This window comes from Juglans microcarpa x Juglans regia, chromosome 5S (genome assembly GCF_004785595.1).
Source record: "Juglans microcarpa x Juglans regia isolate MS1-56 chromosome 5S, Jm3101_v1.0, whole genome shotgun sequence".
NCBI lineage: Eukaryota > Viridiplantae > Streptophyta > Magnoliopsida > Fagales > Juglandaceae > Juglans > Juglans microcarpa x Juglans regia.
Window position 1 is genome coordinate 26,613,983 of NC_054603.1, and position 17,678 is coordinate 26,631,660.

General features: G+C 36.8%; 2 protein-coding genes across 7 annotated transcripts; one reads left to right on the forward strand and one right to left on the reverse strand.

Annotated features, from left to right (window-relative positions):
- The first annotated feature begins 775 nt into the window (after nt 1-775).
- Nucleotides 776-5,823, forward strand: LOC121267596. 4 transcript variants are annotated; one of them, XM_041171543.1, is made up of 9 exons: nt 776-898; nt 936-1,078; nt 2,052-2,537; nt 3,498-3,663; nt 4,189-4,483; nt 4,850-4,922; nt 4,991-5,081; nt 5,174-5,253; nt 5,428-5,823. In XM_041171543.1, exons 2-9 carry the CDS (start codon nt 998-1,000, stop codon nt 5,578-5,580), a joined length of 1,425 nt encoding a protein of 474 aa, XP_041027477.1. In that variant the 5' UTR covers nt 776-898; nt 936-997; the 3' UTR covers nt 5,581-5,823. The 4 variants fall into 4 exon arrangements, with proteins under 4 accessions (XP_041027477.1, XP_041027478.1, XP_041027479.1 ...); XM_041171544.1 differs by having other exon boundaries at nt 5,431-5,823; XM_041171545.1 differs by having other exon boundaries at nt 5,181-5,253.
- Nucleotides 5,824-6,485: 662 nt separating this feature from the next.
- On the reverse strand, nt 6,486-17,473 carry LOC121267598 (probable catabolite repression protein creC). Of its 3 annotated transcripts, XM_041171549.1 has the most exons (12): nt 16,744-17,412; nt 15,860-16,174; nt 15,668-15,776; nt 15,489-15,582; nt 11,258-11,345; nt 11,084-11,167; nt 8,979-9,075; nt 8,804-8,891; nt 8,481-8,586; nt 8,298-8,390; nt 6,822-7,248; nt 6,486-6,712 (listed from the first exon to the last, which is right to left on the reverse strand). In XM_041171549.1, exons 1-11 carry the CDS (start codon nt 16,912-16,914, stop codon nt 6,850-6,852), a joined length of 1,644 nt encoding a protein of 547 aa, XP_041027483.1. In that variant the 5' UTR covers nt 16,915-17,412; the 3' UTR covers nt 6,486-6,712; nt 6,822-6,849. The 3 variants fall into 3 exon arrangements, with proteins under 3 accessions (XP_041027483.1, XP_041027481.1, XP_041027484.1); XM_041171547.1 differs by having other exon boundaries at nt 6,486-7,248; nt 16,744-17,473; XM_041171550.1 differs by lacking the exons at nt 6,486-6,712; nt 6,822-7,248 and adding an exon at nt 7,369-8,027 and having other exon boundaries at nt 8,202-8,390; nt 16,744-17,418.
- Nucleotides 17,474-17,678: the final 205 nt, after the last annotated feature.

Sequence of the window (17,678 nt, forward strand, 5' to 3'; positions counted from 1 at the left end):
TCTAATATTTCAAATTCCATTTCCATCCATTTATGCACATGTCCTCCCTTAACTATATATGTCCATAATCATTGTAGTGACATGCGCCACACCATCGAATTTTTAAGTTATTGATCTACAATGATAAAAGGGCAGCGTCTCAATATTAGAGGAATACTATACATAATTGTAGAGTATGTAAATATTATACAGTCGTTTTAAAAAGAAGTAATGTTATTAAAAATTAATTTTCTTTTCATGTAAATTTTGTATTTATTTACTTTTTTATAATAATTTTATGATACTTATACACTCACGATTATAACTATTATTTTTCAGTAATGATCCCTCTATCTCACGCTCAAACTGACATATGGACTTCATCACACACCTCTCATCAATGAAGATATTCAAGATCTTTTCACACACCGGTAATTTCTTTAGCCCCACGAAAGGTGATTTCATTGAGACCATTAAAGTTGTCCTTTTGTTCCGATCCAAATCATAAATTATAATTTTTTGTATTAAATAAACTATAATCATTAAGATAAGAACATAAAAGACGTATTCAGATTTCAACAAGCATTTATAAATTAACTCTTCAAACTTTAAAATATGATTTGAAGAAAAAAATAATTTTTTTCTTTTTCACCAATGTTTAATGGAACATGTAGCTCATCCTAACGAATAATTCTACATATCAGTCACCGTAAACATTCATACTCTACAATAATTTTTTTATAGGGTGGAGATATTCTTTCATAGGATGTGAAAATATTTTTTTATAAAACGTAAAATGTGGATTGATGAATAGTAACTAATGAAATTTTTAAAAGTTTTAAAACAAGGTGAGAAAACTATCAGAACAGAACTTCAGTTTCACTCGTACTTCGCTCCGTTCGAGTCTCAGGAGCCATTTGTCCATATATCTCCTTTAATTTCCCTCTGCTTGTCCCGATTCTAGCATTCTATCTCCTGCCGTTTCTTCGTTTTGAGAAGTTCTTTAACCGGATAATATATGGAAAATGACGAACCCTTTGCTAAGCAGAGTGTCCAAAGCGCTTCCACCATCAGCAAAGATGATCATCCTACTCGACAGGTACTTTGTTTTTGTTCCTCTGCTGCCACTTCTGTGCTATCTCTATCTTTTCTTCAGCTTGTTGCTTGAAGTAAAATCCGTAGCTTTCTGTCCCCATGTTGGAAATGGGGTTTGCTTTTTACTCGAAAATATGTGACAGGTATTCATACCTCGAGTTCCTTTCTCTCTGTTTTTTTTTCGTTGATATGAGACATGATTTCCCATCTCTCGTTCCAACTCCTGGCTTTTGTGGATTGTTGTTTTCTACCAATTCTCCAGTTGAAACTAGCTTAACAACATGTGCTACCTCGTGTAATGCTTTCATAATTAGGTTTGTAAGGACTGACGGTATATATGTTTCAAGATTGCTGGATAATATAAAAGACTAGGTTTTAGCCCAACATCAAAGCATGAGCCCTGGAAGAAATTCAGTCTTAACTCAATGACCAACTGACTTGTACAGTTAACATTCGGTTGTATCGGTGACTTGCTTAGCCAAGCCAGAATTGTACTTTCTATAATAGGATTTGAAAGCATCAGTTTGCGGATTTGCAAGATTACATCATAGGCTTGTACCAAGCATACACAATTTATCTATAAGCCTTTCAAGGCTTAAAGGTTTTTTGAGATTTCAACAAATGCTAATTCGAGAAAGCTGTCATTGACTAATTGACTATATGGGATCACCTACGAAAGTCTTGCATCAATATGTTGCCTCATACAAGGCCATAAAGTCCGATTTGTCATATCATTTTTTACATTATCTCAATTTATGGCCTTTTGGTCGTTCCTCAATGCTGTGCAGCACTGTCAATCTGACATATTTATGTGGGATTAACTAAATTGGTTGATACTAATTTCAATGGCCATTTTTAATTTCTCCAATGTAGGATTGACATTCTTGTATTGATATTAGGCTGATTACAAAATCTTAATGAGTGCTTCTCTTCTTTGCTGATGCAAGGCGTTTCTTGTTCCTTTCCTGCTTTCATAGGTAGAAGACTCAAGTGAAATAGTTGAAGAAACCCCACCTGGTCAACAGCAGAGTCCACAACACCTTATATTAGAATTACCATCAATAGTTATCAAGGACGACAGAGAGGATTATACAAGAAAAAACTTGCCCCAAACACCAAGTCACACTCCTAAAAGAGTAAATTTTTCCCCATTACCGAGCCCTAGCTCTGGGAGAGTTAATTTTTCCCCATCAAGAAATAAATTTACCATAAAAACCCTTCTACCAAAACTAAGTTTCAAACATCAAAGTACTACTGCAGACATCGAGAAGGAAGCCATTATACAACTAGGAGGTTCACCGGCAGGGGTATGGGAGAAGCATCAGTTTTCAAGGACATTTTCTCTTACAAAGCTATTTATGTCAAAAACGAATAAAGCATCATCCTTACCCGTGAGCCCAATTGCTCACTCAAATCCAGAGACTATGCATGGATGGAATGTGATCAGTCCATTAAGTTCTGTTGTGAGTATTAACCAGTTACCTAAAGAATTATTATTTTGTGTAAAGTAATTTAAATGGTTGTTTGTGTTTTCTTTAATACTTTAACATAATACAGGGTGAGAATCATTGTTACAGAAAATCTTTTATTTTATATAGGTTCCAATTTATGCATCTCATTGCTTTTAGTTGGAATTCTTAATATTATTGTGTGGATGTAAATATTCAGTACAACAACATCACACTTAAGCCCTTAACTATTTGAAAATTTCTTGATTTAAGGACGTTGGTGCTTATGTAATCTTATTGTAGATTTGCTTTACTTTTTCTGTACTTGGTCAATATTACCCGGCTTGCTGACACTTTATGATAGTCAAATTCATTAACAAACTTCTGTATTTTTCAGAGGGCCATGCTACTTCCTAAATATTAATCCTTTCAAGCACATTTATGGTTGGCAATGCAGGTAGTGTGCAAAGCCATTCCCTAACTTCACCCTCATCTTCTGTACGGTATATTCACTCCTCAGATCAATGCAGAACATGTTGGGAAAGGTTGTTATAAAAGTTATGATTACAGTAGTTTTAGGTGGAGTCTGACCAGCAGTAGATTCTAGTTGGTTTACTATTCAATTGTGTGTTACATGAGTTTCATTGGCAGAGCTTAACATCAGGGTACCTAGAGTTTTTTTTCTAAATCTATATGAGTTTGCTTTTTGATGAACTAATGGAACTGAGGTATGTAGTTCACTGCTTTGTTAATCCCTCTCTAGCATCTCTTAATCTTTGAACAGTAAATAGCTCTGGGGTGGAGCTTGTAACACTTTGTTGTCAACTTTATATCCTAATTACACTTGTTAAAAGTCTATGCATATCTTTTACTTAAAAAATGCATTTAGACAGTGTTATAATTTGGCAAGTCAATATTCTTACAATATGTTGTCCACTTCTATACTTGGTTCTTACATAATTCCTCTCTATACAGAAAGGAGGGGGCTGGCGGTCTATCCACCGTTCTCGTTCAGTCCCTGACCTTAGCAAGGAAGGAAGTGTATCTGTCCCTGGTGGTTTCCGTGTAATTCCCAGCACACCACGAAGATCTGAGAGGACTGTCACAACAACAACTAACCAATCTCTAGGAGATGATATTGGTAAATTCCACCCCCTCCCTCCCTTGCCCTTGCAGGTGGGGGAAGGGGAAGTATTGAAAATGCGTTTTTGCAATTATTCTTGATTGTGTATCCACAAATTATAACAACCCTCCTCTCCATCACATCTTGAGAGCATTATGTTAAAATATATTATTACAAAATCAATGGAAGGAATTTGCCGGTTGATTGGCCAATTCAACTCAGCAGGTTGTGATAAGTGCACTTGGCTTAATTATAGAGCTTCAAATCCCAGAAATGGCAGCAAGACATCAATGCTAGTGTGGTTCACTACAAAGCAGAGCATACATCTAAAATGGCAAATATCAATTCTTTGCTGCCTTTCTGTATTCATGGCTCCTGGTGACACAACTGTTTTTGTAATGGAAACTCATGCTATATGTAAATTTGTAGTCTTATAAAGAGCCTGGTTGATATAGTTTATTTGTATATTTTAATTTGAATTTTTTTCCATGTTTTGTACCGCATGATAACCAACCTATGCCTTATCTTAGTTTTGTGATTCAGATGGAAATGATGATGGTGGTGAAAATATTGCTGATGAAGAAGCTGTTTGTAGAATCTGCTATGTTGAACTTGGGGAGGGTGCTGACACCCTCAAAATGGGATGTAGCTGCAAAGGTGAACTTGCTTTGGCCCACAAAGAATGCGCTGTAAAATGGTTTAGCATTAAGGGTAGTAAAATATGTGATGTGTGCAAGCAAGAGGTTCAGAACCTACCTGTCACGCTTCTACGAGTTCAAAATGTTCAGGTCCTTAACTTGCAAGAGAGTGGTCAGCAAGCTGACTTTGCTAGACATAGGCAAGTAAACGTTTTACCTGCTGCAAAGCACTAGAAAAGGACAGATTTGTTTCTCCATTTTTTCCATTTTATTTCCTGCTACATATTCTTCAAAAAATGCTTGTCATTAAACAAAACCCAATTTTTTTATTTTTTATTTTAGTTTTCTTTCTCGTATACATTGGTTGAGTACTTTGTTCCAAGTCCACTTGACGCAACTCATTTACAAGTCTGGTTTTCTAGTATACAATTTGAAGACTTGAAATTCCTTTTTTGTGGCGTCTGTAATTTGTTTTCAAATTAAATGGTCTGTAACTCATGTCTAAAATACGTTATATGCAATCTTCTGAGATCATATAACTGAAAGGTGACGCGATATTTTGTCAGGATATGGCAGGATGTTCCGGTTCTTGTCATTGTCAGCATGCTTGCTTACTTTTCATTTTTAGAGCAGCTTCTGGTAAGTTTAGTGACTTCAAATGCCATCTTCCCAGCCTGTAGGACTTCATAATATTATCATGTGGACAGATTTCAAAAATGGGATCCGGTGCAATTGCCATTTCTCTCCCATTTTCCTGCATAATCGGTCTTCTAGCATCCATGGCAGCCACAACAATGGGTAGGCCAACTTTGTATTCCGTATATTAGAAATGCTTTTCATGGATGGATCCTGTCATCACAGAGTGATACTGATTACTCATTTGTGTGTAGTAAGCAGAAAATATATCTGGGTTTATGCGGGCATTCAATTTGTGCTGGTGGTTCTCTTTGGACATCTTTTTTACTCGTTGGTAAGAGATTCTTTCAATCACTAACATTATGACATGGCTCTCTCTCTCTCTCTCTGGATTTCCAATGATGAGTTCTAGGCTTGAAGTTTAAACATTGTTGGATCCAATCAAAAAAGCAAAAAGCTGTAAACTTAGGCGATACTATTAAAGCGTTTCATGTCTGTCTGGAATCAGCAGGTTCGTATCCAGCCCGTTCTATCTGTCCTTGTTGCCACACTTACTGGGTTCGCAGTTACAATGTGTGGACATTCTATTATTGTTGAGGTTTGGAAGTGGAAAACAAGGTCCCCTTCTTCATCAAATCAACGGCAGGGCCAGATCGATTGACTGAAAATGCAGATCAATTTCAGACGGATCTTCACCATCATGCAAGTGAAATGGGAGATGTAGAAGCTATCCATGGCGGCTGATTGGATATCTTTCAGATTCATTAATGCGTGCCACAAGCAGTGGCATCATAAGATCAATGGTGTTTTGCTGTGTAAATTACTAGATGATTTTGTATATTTTGAGCCCTGTAGCCTCCTATAGGCTATTGGGTCTAATGCATCGTTAATATGATGAAGACTGATATCTCTTACTTGGCTTTGAAGAAAAGGGGAGGGGAGAGGATGTGCTGAGTGACTGTAAAATTATTAAGATTTAGGCCCGTTTGGATTGAAAACTCATATCGACTCATCTTATCTTAATATTACAATTTTTTTAAATTCTCACACAAAATATACTAAAAAATTTGAGTTTCTCAAATCTTAAAATAATAATAATATTAAAAATAATATTTTAATAATATTTTATTCAAATCATTTAAAACTATCTCAATGAATCCAAACGGAAAGATGCATGAGAACCCTATGGTAACCTAAAAACAGTTCACACGTACATGGTACAAAAAACTTTGTTAAATTAGATTGTGAACCTCTTTTATAATATATATTTATTAAGTCACTCAATTTATAAATCTACTGTTTGTAAACTTTGATATATATTACAAGGCCAGCAACACTAAATATTTATAAGAATCGGCATTTTTTTGTGGTTGAATCTGGAAACCCGGGTTCTGGACTGGGTATACCCGGGAGTACCCAGTCTGGAACCCAATTGAACAGTCCTACCGACAACTTACATCTCTGCATAAGCTCCACGCCTCCATCAGAATATTGTTTCGAAAATCAACGAGTGTCTGATCCATTTTTCATTCAAAACCGAGTCTAAACCAAGGTTAATCCAAACAATAAAGAACAGAAAAATAAGTCTTTTATGTAATTGTGACAAAGTATGACAAACAGGACAAATCGGTTGAAAGCAGTGCTGGGAAGAATATAATCTCTAAGAAGCAACTTCAAGTTATTCCGGCCAATCATTTGATATATATATCCTTACTAATGGCCGTTTTGTACTTACAAAGTGGCTCGTGTCTCTCCAGACCTCTTTCGTGCCATTTGGGGCATCATCTTTATACCTGAATATACAATAGAACCAGTTGGTTATTCTCAGTCCAGTCAGTATTTGTTTACATACCAAAACCAACTGGATGAAAAGGCGATGGCCCGATGAAAAGAGAAAATAACTTTGTTTTTCCTTCTGATGACAGTTTGGTCATAGCTTGTAACTAGAACTGACAATCTTGTTTGCGAATAAAGGTTTCTCCTTCATGCTGGTACTCAAGGAGGTTTCAGGGTTGTTTGACTGGCTTTCTCCCACACCTGGTCTCATCCAAATCTTTATGTGCCCTTCTCGAGACACGGTAAGAACAGATTCCTGCGTAAATATCAAGCCAGAGAGTGGTTCAGTGTGAACACGATGAGCAACAAGCGAGGAGATCTTTGGAACATCTCGCATGCTTGGAGCAGGTTGCAGAGTACCCACTGGGGAAGCATTGTCCCAATGGGATGACTGGCTTCCAGTACTGTATGTAGGGGACCCACCAGGCGGGCATCGCCGCAATGGCACTACAATTTCATCCATTTCCAGATCCCACAGAAGCAATTGCGTGTCCTGGCCACAAGCATACCAAGCTGGTGAAAAACCAAAAACCTATGAAGCCGTGTGGTATGTGTCGCTACAATATATATATATATATATATATATTTTTTTTGGATAGATATTCAGGATGAAACTCAGGAACGTATGCAGGTTGTGTATGTTCCAATGTCCCATGTATCTCATGTGTCTATGGAGGTGAATTGTGTTGCTGATTTTTTTGCAAAATGTTGAGCTAGGGGTGAATCAGTGCAGTATTTTGATTCAAGGTATATTCTACGGGAAGTAAAAGGCTTCTTACGCATGGAGAAAATAGGCTGCTATGGTATTCCTATGCTGCAAAGTGATGGTATGAAATTAAATTGGGGCACCGTCTTCCTTCTAAAAGTTGTCAGATTTTGTTAAAAAAGCATGAATGTGTATATGTATAACTGCTAAAAAGTATTACAAAGATCAAAGGCTATCAAATCAATTTTCAGTGTCACTGATAACTCAAACCATATACCTCTCCTTAGCAATGGATCATTGGTGTAAATTGCAGGACCATATCAGCTAACTCATATATTCTTTTCCTTCCTTATTTCACCCAAAGTAAACATTACTAGAATAATCAGAATAAACAGAAGGATGAAGGCCAAGCATGGGAGACCATAGCAGCTCTAAAACATAATTATGTCAAAATCTAGTCTCTTCGGTAGCTAATTATTAATCTCAACCTCCTGATAATAACATTCTTAGGTGCATATATTTTGGTAGTTGACCCCATAACATTTTGCATCATGAGAAATGGCACATAGCACTGTTCCACTTTCTTTGTTCCAAAATTTCTCGCCATATATCCTCAAATACCCCCAACGGTGACATTAAGTAGTTTCTATACATTATGTGATTATGTCATGACTAGCCAATTGCAGGAATGATTTTGGTGGCAATTTCTAAAATTTATATGTCAAGAACTAGTTTGAGAAATAACTAGGTTTTCTGAAGTAAAGAGTTGAAGTTGCATCCAGAAAATCAGTCACACTGTAAGAAGAAATCATCATGGCAACTATATTACTCAGTACCTGACCAACAGAACCAAACCGGTACATGATAGTTTCCCCCGTGCCTTCTGAATTTGGAGACGACCAATATGAATCAAATGCCACTCCACTGACCTGTCAGCATGATGCAGTACTCAGTAAGCAAGATGGTTATAATCATGTGAGAACCATATCTAGCCCAGCATTAGTATTTATGGAGCGTACCCACGAATTATGCCCCTCGCCCCATGCTACAACTTTCCGATCTTCCATGCTCCAAACTTGAACTAAATCATCTTCGCCTCCCGTAAGAATATATTTTCCATCCATGCTGTTCAGTGGGATTTTATTGTTAGTCATAGTATCTATTTGCTTTTCTGATTGGCATCATAATATCTATTTTCTCAAAGAGAAGGATGTGATATAAACCAAAAAGGATCATATAACATTACAGTTTCAATTTTAAGAAGGAAAAATCAAGAACAATGGAATAACATTTGAATCTAACAGCAAAAAGCTATGACTGGAAAACCAGTAAAGTTACCAACCTCCAAGCACAACATAATAGAGCACCATAATAACTTTTGCCACCACATACGAGGTGTTCTTTTGCGTAATCAAAAATTCGTAGATAACCTGCATTTAGTATTTAAATTGAGTTTGCTATTGAACAAATAAACAAATACAACAAAAACCTGTGGTTGGGTCCAGAGAAAATTATACCATCTCTTCCCACAGTTGCCAGATAGGCACCATCAGTTGAGAAAGCAATGCTATTAATTGAACCTTGGCATATATGCCATCTGGCAACCGGGTTGCTCTGCATGTACAGAGGAGAGGTCAACAAAGAAATCCTGGACAAGAGAAGACATAATGGACGATAGTAGACATAATAACTCAATGCTTCAGATGCATCCATTATATATGTTTCGTCAGCCAAATGAACTAAAAATTGAGTACTCGTTTAACTGAAAGGACGTTAGAATATCACTAGAGATAAACCTTTAGAAATCTGAAAAAGTAAATGATCTTGCTTGACTAAGGTTATAATAAAATGATAGAATATTGAATAGCAGTGAATAGTAGTAAGAAATATGTGAATTGTAAAAATAAAATAAGGAATAGTAGTGAGGTATTCTCAAAATACTTGAGGTATTCTTAGTACCCAAACTAGGCCAGCTATAATAAGTTACTAAAAACTCAAGCCTTAGAAGTATCATATTTATGCTTCGTTTGGTTACGCAGTTCAGATGAGTTGAGATGTTTTGAATAGTAATAAGATTTTTGAATTGAGATGAGATGGTTTGTAAAAAAGTGTGTTTGTATAGTGAGATGAGATGATATAGTTTTTATTTTTTGGGATTTGATAAAGGGGTGGGTCCCACTAATAATTAAAAAGTATTTTATAATTATTGAATAATAATTATAAATATATTAATAGAAAGTAATATTTATTATTAATTAAAAAATCTATAAACAAAACCGTACACTAGAAGATAGTACATTTAGCTTTGAAAAGTAATAATTATTTATTATTACAAAATCTATAAACAAATACCATACACTAGAAGACAGATTGGAAGATTGGACGAAATGGGAAGGGAAAATAACAAGGACGGGAATACTGAAGAAGGCAGTGGTTGTTGAAAACTGTCAGTGGTTGTTGAAAACGTACAGGTGAAATAAAATTCCACTTGTGGCCGTTTGGATGGCAAGATCAAATAAGCCGTACAGCCCAGCATCTGGGCATCCAAACCAGGCCTTAGTATGCAAGATGCAAGAGTAAGCATTTTTGCTTTTTCTGGTTAGCGAGCAATTATTATGTACTGTATGTTGAACCCACTGAAAACATATGCGCAAAGATATCAACAAAAAATACAGACCACCCAAACATATTACCCCATAACATTCAAAGTATGGTAGACATCAAAGACAGCCCTGTATATGTACTTGATCATGCTGTGTATTCTTATGACACCAACTACAAAATTACCTATTGAAAAGCAACACACTACCAAGACATAAGCTATAACAAACTATAGGAAGGAATTGAAAATTCGAATGAGATAAAGTTTTAGATCCCCAACCCTCAAGCTAATCTGGAGACAATGGCAACTTCCCGGGTCCTCCCCTAGAGCAATTAAATCACGATTTTTGCAGTCCATGAAATCTATTATTGCAAATCAACACATGCATGTGCTTATTCTAATAATTAGAAAGTGATCAGATTAGCTTGACTGGAAACCATATATTGAGGTATGAATAGTCCGAGTAAAAGCTACAAGCTTAAATATGCAAAGAAGAGAGTCCAAACAATTTATAATTGGTGAATTAAACAAAAACAGGATATGAGAGAGTGAATAAATAGACATGTGAAACCCCTCAAATGCAAATGTGGACTTATGGTCAACAATTCTAAAAGATCCACATGCCAGATATATTGTAATTCTGAATCATAGAACCGTTGAAAACATCAGGAGACCTACAATCTTCAACTATACTGTGGATGCCTGCACTTACCATAACAAAAATAATAATGCAGACGCCCATCTTCTAATAGGAAATTGATTTTTTTTTTTAAAAAAAAGTAAAAAAACTGCTGCACATTACAGGTACTATCTAAATTTTAATAGATTTGCAAACCTTAGTAAAAAGAACATATATACATACCATATAGTGCCTAACAATTAATTGCTTAAAGATTATATAATTTATCTACAACACATTAAATAATCAATTAAATACAAAGAAATTAATATTAGAAAGAAATCCATCTAAGAGAAGGCATCCGAAAGAGTTTGACAATGAATAACTATTAACTCCATCACCTTACTGTAACGAGCATGTGCAACAGAAAATTGCATCTGATCTCTAACAACAGGGAATGAAGAATCACCTGCACCATCTTTGCTCTAGGGAGAAAAAAAAGAAAAGAAAAAAAAAGGTCAAAATAAGCTCAAATCACTACCTACAACAATTAATCACACAAATTCAAGGCTTGCCTTTTCATACACGTACAAATTCCCATCAGCATGAGCAACAACAAAAGAACCATCACCTCCAGGTACCCATGCAACACTAGTGCAACGACTGTTGAAAAGAGACAAGGTTAATCTAACTAGGCATTCAAACAAGTCATTTAGACTTCCACTTCACAATGAAATGTTATGTCTATGTGTGAAGCTATGATTTATTATGTTAACCAGACCAAAATATATATTACGTCAACCAGACCAGAAAACTGTAAATATAGGCACACAAAGCAGAAAGGGAAAGAGTAAAAAAGAAACAAACACTAATACAAGAACTAGGACAAATATTGCCTCTGGTAGTATGCCATAATCACTCATCCAAGAATTAGGCAAAAAATGGTGATTTGTGAATTTGGAAGACAAAAAGAGCCCTTGACTTTTGCCTCCAAGAGATCTCTTCCATCAACAATACCCTCCCAAGATCAGTGACCACTTCTTTTTTCTCAACAATGCCTCCTCGGAGATAACATCATTTTCCTCCCCAACCTCCAAAACATGTAGCTCCTCGAGGGAATTTTTCTGGTTGTCAATTCCAGCATGTTTTTTTCACAGTATTCAAAACTACACTCGTTTCTTTTCTTCCAAATACACAGTAACAAGCTGGGATCATCTTCCACAATAGTACACATTGATAGTTCTTAATTGTGCTTTACAATGTGTTAAGAGATCCACTACCCAGAAGGGCATAACATCCCAAATAGGCCAAAATCTGTGTTCCACAAAACATTTGAAACCTTGCATTACAGAAGAAGACCCTATTTCCTCATTTTTATTGCACATGCAATGCTGACTAATTACTACAATGCCCCCTTTCCTCAAGGTATCCAGGTAAGAATCCTCCACAACGCAGCTGTCCAAAGAAAGTGATTCACCCTAGGGGGAGCCTTATTCCTCCAAATCAGCTTCTAGGGGGGAAAAGGTCTTATCATGAGCACATAGAAAATTCAGAAAGACTTCACAGTGTACACTCCTTTCCTAGATGGGCCCCAAATCATTCTATTGTCATTGTTGCTTCCCACTTGACTCGAATACAGCTGATCAAAAACAATGAGAAGAAATCCACTACCCAATCATTGGCCCATCTGACAAATTTTACACACCAACGAAGACAACCCTATGAGTTTATAGTGATCAGCCACATAAGCATCCTTAAATGTGCGATTCACAATAACTCTGAAAAGGTACCTTTGAAGGATTGAACCCTGTACCACACATCATGCCAAAAAAGGATCTTGGACCCATCACCAGCCACAAATCTAGTTCAATGAAAAAAACTCCTTCCAACCCGTTTTAAAGTTCTTTCAAAGGCCAACAATGAAAGACCCTTCTGTATCAAGAGATCACCAACCATCGCCCGAGTTACTATCTTTATGTCCACAAGCACCTTATGGAGGCTTCCTCTCTCATAAGCATATTGCCATAGCCATGTCCCCAAAAGAGCTTAGTTAAGAAGAATTAAGTATCTAACCCCCAACCCACCTACTACCATTGGCCAGCACACTTTACTCCATTTAGCAAGATGTAACTTGTACCCTACCCCCATAGCTCCCCATAAAAAACCACCTTCCACCATGGGACTTGGTACTCAATGCACTTCTATCATACTCATTACTCTTATCATACTTTGTCCATCCAATGTGAAACTATGCGAGGCCTTACAATCACCCCACTCAAATCCTTCACATCCCTGTCTATGCCCACATCCACGTCGCATTAAGTGTCCCAATGCCACAAGGAATTACTAGGTCAGTTCTAATACCATTTGTAATGATCTAAAGAAAGCTCAAGTCACATACAGGCTTATCTTTTGAAAGTACTTGTCAAGTTTCCTTGGAATCCTTTTTTTATAAGTGAGTGCGATACCCCAAATTAGATTGAGTAAAGACTAGTTGTGAATAAGATCCCACATTACTTGGGAGGGAGAAGTTTAAGCCCTTTATAAAGATTCCAGGGTGCTCCATCGTAACCTTGACTAATCCTCTTAGAGAATGAGCTTAGATGTGGCTTGAGCCTCCCTTGGGTTGTATGGATGGTGTTAGAGTCAAATCCTAGAAATGTGGGACTTGAGCTATACTGCCTATGATGGAATGACCCGATGAGGACATCTAGGATTTAACAGATAGATTGTGATACTCCAAATTCAATTGAATTAAATACAGAAAAATGGTTAATGGGATCCCACATTGCTTGGGAGGGAAAAGTTTAAGCCCTTTATATTGATTCAAAGGGGCTCAAATTGTAACCTTGATTGGTACTATTGGAGTATGGGACCAGATGTGGCTTGGGCTTCTCTTGGGTTGTTACAGTGGAGCTACTTGGAATCAGTATAAAAACCCAATCCCACCTATTAAGGAACTAACATGTGACTTGGTACTCAATACACTTTATCATAGCCATTTATCATACTTCAACTACCCAATGTCGGACTTAGTGGGGTGTTACATACTAAGAGACAATACATATCCCTCGAACACACTTTCCTTCAATCTATCTACACTAATACTTGATACAAATTATGTTTCTATAAGATTGAAGCCACTGTCTTCTATGTCCAATTAATGTGTTCTCCAGCCTTGCATGCATGCATAATACATAAAGCAATACCATGAGCAAGCTCAACTGGCTAAATAATGAAAAAAAATCCACAAACCATGAGATGCATGATTAAATGAGTTTCATACTCCCACAAAAGAAAAGATATTGTTGAGAAATTACAAACCAAAATCGACAAAGTTGTCAACAATGACCCATACTAAATGGAGTTAGGTATGCTGTTTGGAATGGTTCTCTTCATAATCTAATACCCTACAAAGGGACACGGTTGTAGTCTCCAATTCATCTTTAAATCCCAAGTAATATGGAATGTTTGCACAAGTATCTCCAACATATGATGTTCTTTCATTATATTAAATTCAAGTAACAAAGTAAAAATGCAGTCAGACTATCAGCAAAGATCCTAAGGAACACACAGTGTGCTATGTAGACGCCAATCTTAGTAGGAGGCCGAACAGGGTATTAGAAACATTCCACACCAATTGTTCATGTTCTATTCCAAAATGTACTCCATCTGAGTAGGTGCAATGCAAAATGGGAATTTCACATTGACAATTTTTTGGATAATGGGTTTAAAGCAGCATAAGAGCTCTAGAAACCATGAAGATGGAAATGATTCTAACACACAAGATCATCAAAACAACATTGAGCTATAAAAAATGGTCGGGAAAATATGAATATTAGCAATTGCAAATGTGAGAAACAAGAAATTCACCCACTAACTAGCAGCTGAATGATGCTAGGAAAATTTATTTTGGTCATTGATGAACCCCTAACTAGTCTGAGAGGGAAGGGCTAATCCAAGCAACCTCAAAGTTATCAAGAAAACTTCAAAGCTTAAAAGATACTCATCAACCATAAAAAGATAACGCATTTAATGGTCTACTAACCATTGTATATTACACTACAAAACAAAGGCAATAGGAAGTATCCAGTTGGAAACCATAAAAGACCAAACAACTTAAGAGCTATAGGGGCAAAGCACAAGTAGGTGGCTCAAGTTAAACCATTAAAAAACTAGAGTTTGATGTTGGCCTAATTAACACAGCACAAGAAAAAAGAAAAGGAAAAGAAAAGCAGAAAACCTTCTAAAGATTTATTGACACTTTTCACGCGAACTCTTTTTTTTTTTTTCTTCTTTGGCTTTATCCTCATTTTTGCAAGGTCAAGCAAACCCTTAGATTCCACTTAGTCTAGTAATTCATGAAAGTCAAATCAATACCTGCTGTAACATAGACCCCAAAAAAAAGTTTAGTGTAGCTGTCAAGTTCTTTATAACAAAGGTATCCACCTTATTATACAGCATTGGACGTTATAGGTACTGCTTATTATTTCCATTCTTTGCCATTTAATCTTCAATCCTACTAAAATTGCAACATGAAAGCTACAAAAGTTTCTTACAGAAGAAGACATATTCAATTGCTTATTGGGAAAAAAGAATCATTATATGAAACTCCGCAAGACTTTCAGCAATTTACCCACTTCCCGCGGCTTGACAAATAAACAAACAAAATGAAATTCCATAAGATCTTCACAAACTAGATGCAACATGTAACATTTGATGAGCTGATAGTAACGAATCAGAATCAACTTGGAAGAAACAATAGTATGCAACGCATGGGAAAGTTAAAACTAAGTTAATCCTTGCCTGTTATTAACAGAACCATCTTTGTTATAATGCTGAGCCCCAACAAGCTTCTTTCCAACATCCTGTAATTGCTGTCTCAGTGACACAGAGTACACTACAATAATACACAGGACATATACATTTGTAAAGTTCAAACTTCCCAAAAAATTGTGAATTTAAATTTTTATGGTGAGTTGTACCATCGCCAGAATTTAACCCAATAAGCAAATCATGCCCATCCCTCGCATCCTGATCAAATGCATGGCACACGGGATTTGAATTACTGAAATGAATAGACTTTATCGGATCCTACATTGAATGATTTACCTGTCATAAACCAACCAAAAAATCCCAAAAGTCATTCAAACCCAAATAACCATAAACCAAAGTACCTTGTCTTGAGAATTCAAATCACTTATAAGGATAGCATCCCCCACATTGAAGACCAAGTATGTCCCTTTCCCATCAAAATTCGTAGTAGCCATTGAATTACTCGAACTTGAAGACCCCAAAGATCCAACCCTACCATTCCCACTAATACTCTTACTGCCACCATTCCCTCCAACAAAGCTAAGGGCACGGCTCCCATTACTTCCACCCAATAACCTTGCTGCAGCTGATCGCACTCCACTGCTAGCACTGAAGCTTGAAGGAGGGGCTGGTGGGGTTGATGGGCCCTGCTTGTCCTTTAGATGTGCTAGAGTTACCTGTTATGATAAAAAGTCAACCACCCTAAAAAATTAGAGTATGAAAACCATATACAATACATAAATAAATAAGCTAATTTATTCAAATAAGAAGTTTGACCAACAATAAGTTCTTAAAAAATGGAGCTTGAGAAAATACCTGGAATAAGAGAATCAACCAAATATGTTTCCGGAATTCATGTAAGAAATGTGTACCAAGAAAGAGCAAGAAAATAGTTTTTTTTTTTTTTAACAATTACGAGCAAGAAAATAAAATCCATACAAGATCCCAAAGATTAATTCTGTGAAGTATCAAATATATCCGAGCATATAACATTGACCCGAAATTATTTTCAGCAAATCGATTTTCAATATGTGCACTGAAATCAAAATTAATTAAAACTCTATATTCGAAGGGTGGTCAAAACAAACGGGTGCCGATCATTCATTACAACCCTAGAAATCAATATCGGTAACAGAAAAGAAAATGTACACAAAACATCCATTTCACGAAATGGGTATTGAAGAAACCTCCCAAAAAGTACTTCCAAGTATTAATTGGGACTACAAAAACTGAGAAATCCAAGAACCTGAGTCACGGTTTTTCCATGGGCATAATGAAGGAGACCGGAGGGGTGGGTCTTCTCGTAGTGGAGCTTGTACCGACCTTCGGGGGTTTTAAAATAGGTCTTTAGGGCAGGCGATTGTGTTGTGGCCGATGAAGACGACGCTGACATCATGCCGTTGGCGGAGTTCATCATGGTGTTGCTTATGGTAGGCCCGGGAGCATGTGATCATGACACCACAAAGGCCTTCAATTTCAATGCTGATTCTAAAACAGAAGAGCCGGCGATGTGCTCCGCTTTTGGTTTGCTCTGTTTTTTTTTTTTTTTTTTTTTTCTTGCACTTTCCCTTTCTAGGTCCTTCAATGGCTTCCGGATCAGAGGATAGGTCCTGCGGATTGTGGCGTAGGCGAACGTTGGTGAAGGGGATAATAGGTAGAGATTTGACCCTTTTTGTTTTTTGGTTTGGGGTTTTGAGTCTAGGCAATTGACGGTGGGGGGATGACGAGCTTTCTACTATACGTTGCTGTCACAGGGAGAGAGGGAGAGAGAGAGAGTGCAAAGCTGTATAAAGAAGAAGCGAATGACAAGAACCGGGACGGGGTTTCCTATCGTTCGAGGTATTTGAATGAAGGTTCCTTTTATCATTTTTGTGTTTAATTGTTCCACTTTTGCGACTTTGTATCGAGCAAACCTTGCTCTGTAATTTAGGTTTGCATCTGAGTGGGATATTTCGTGGCATGATGATCTTCTTTATGGGGCTTTTCTGAGGCCGAGTATAGATATAGATTTCTTACTATGAAGAAGAAAGTTTGGTCCATTCTTGATCCCAGTGCATATGGCTTAAAGGATTTGAGCCCGAACCGCAAGCCCATGTGGTGATTACAAATTACATAGTTTGGTTGGTGTTATTGGGTTAGGTCTCACGTACAGTTTTCGAGATAGCCCATTGTATAACTTCA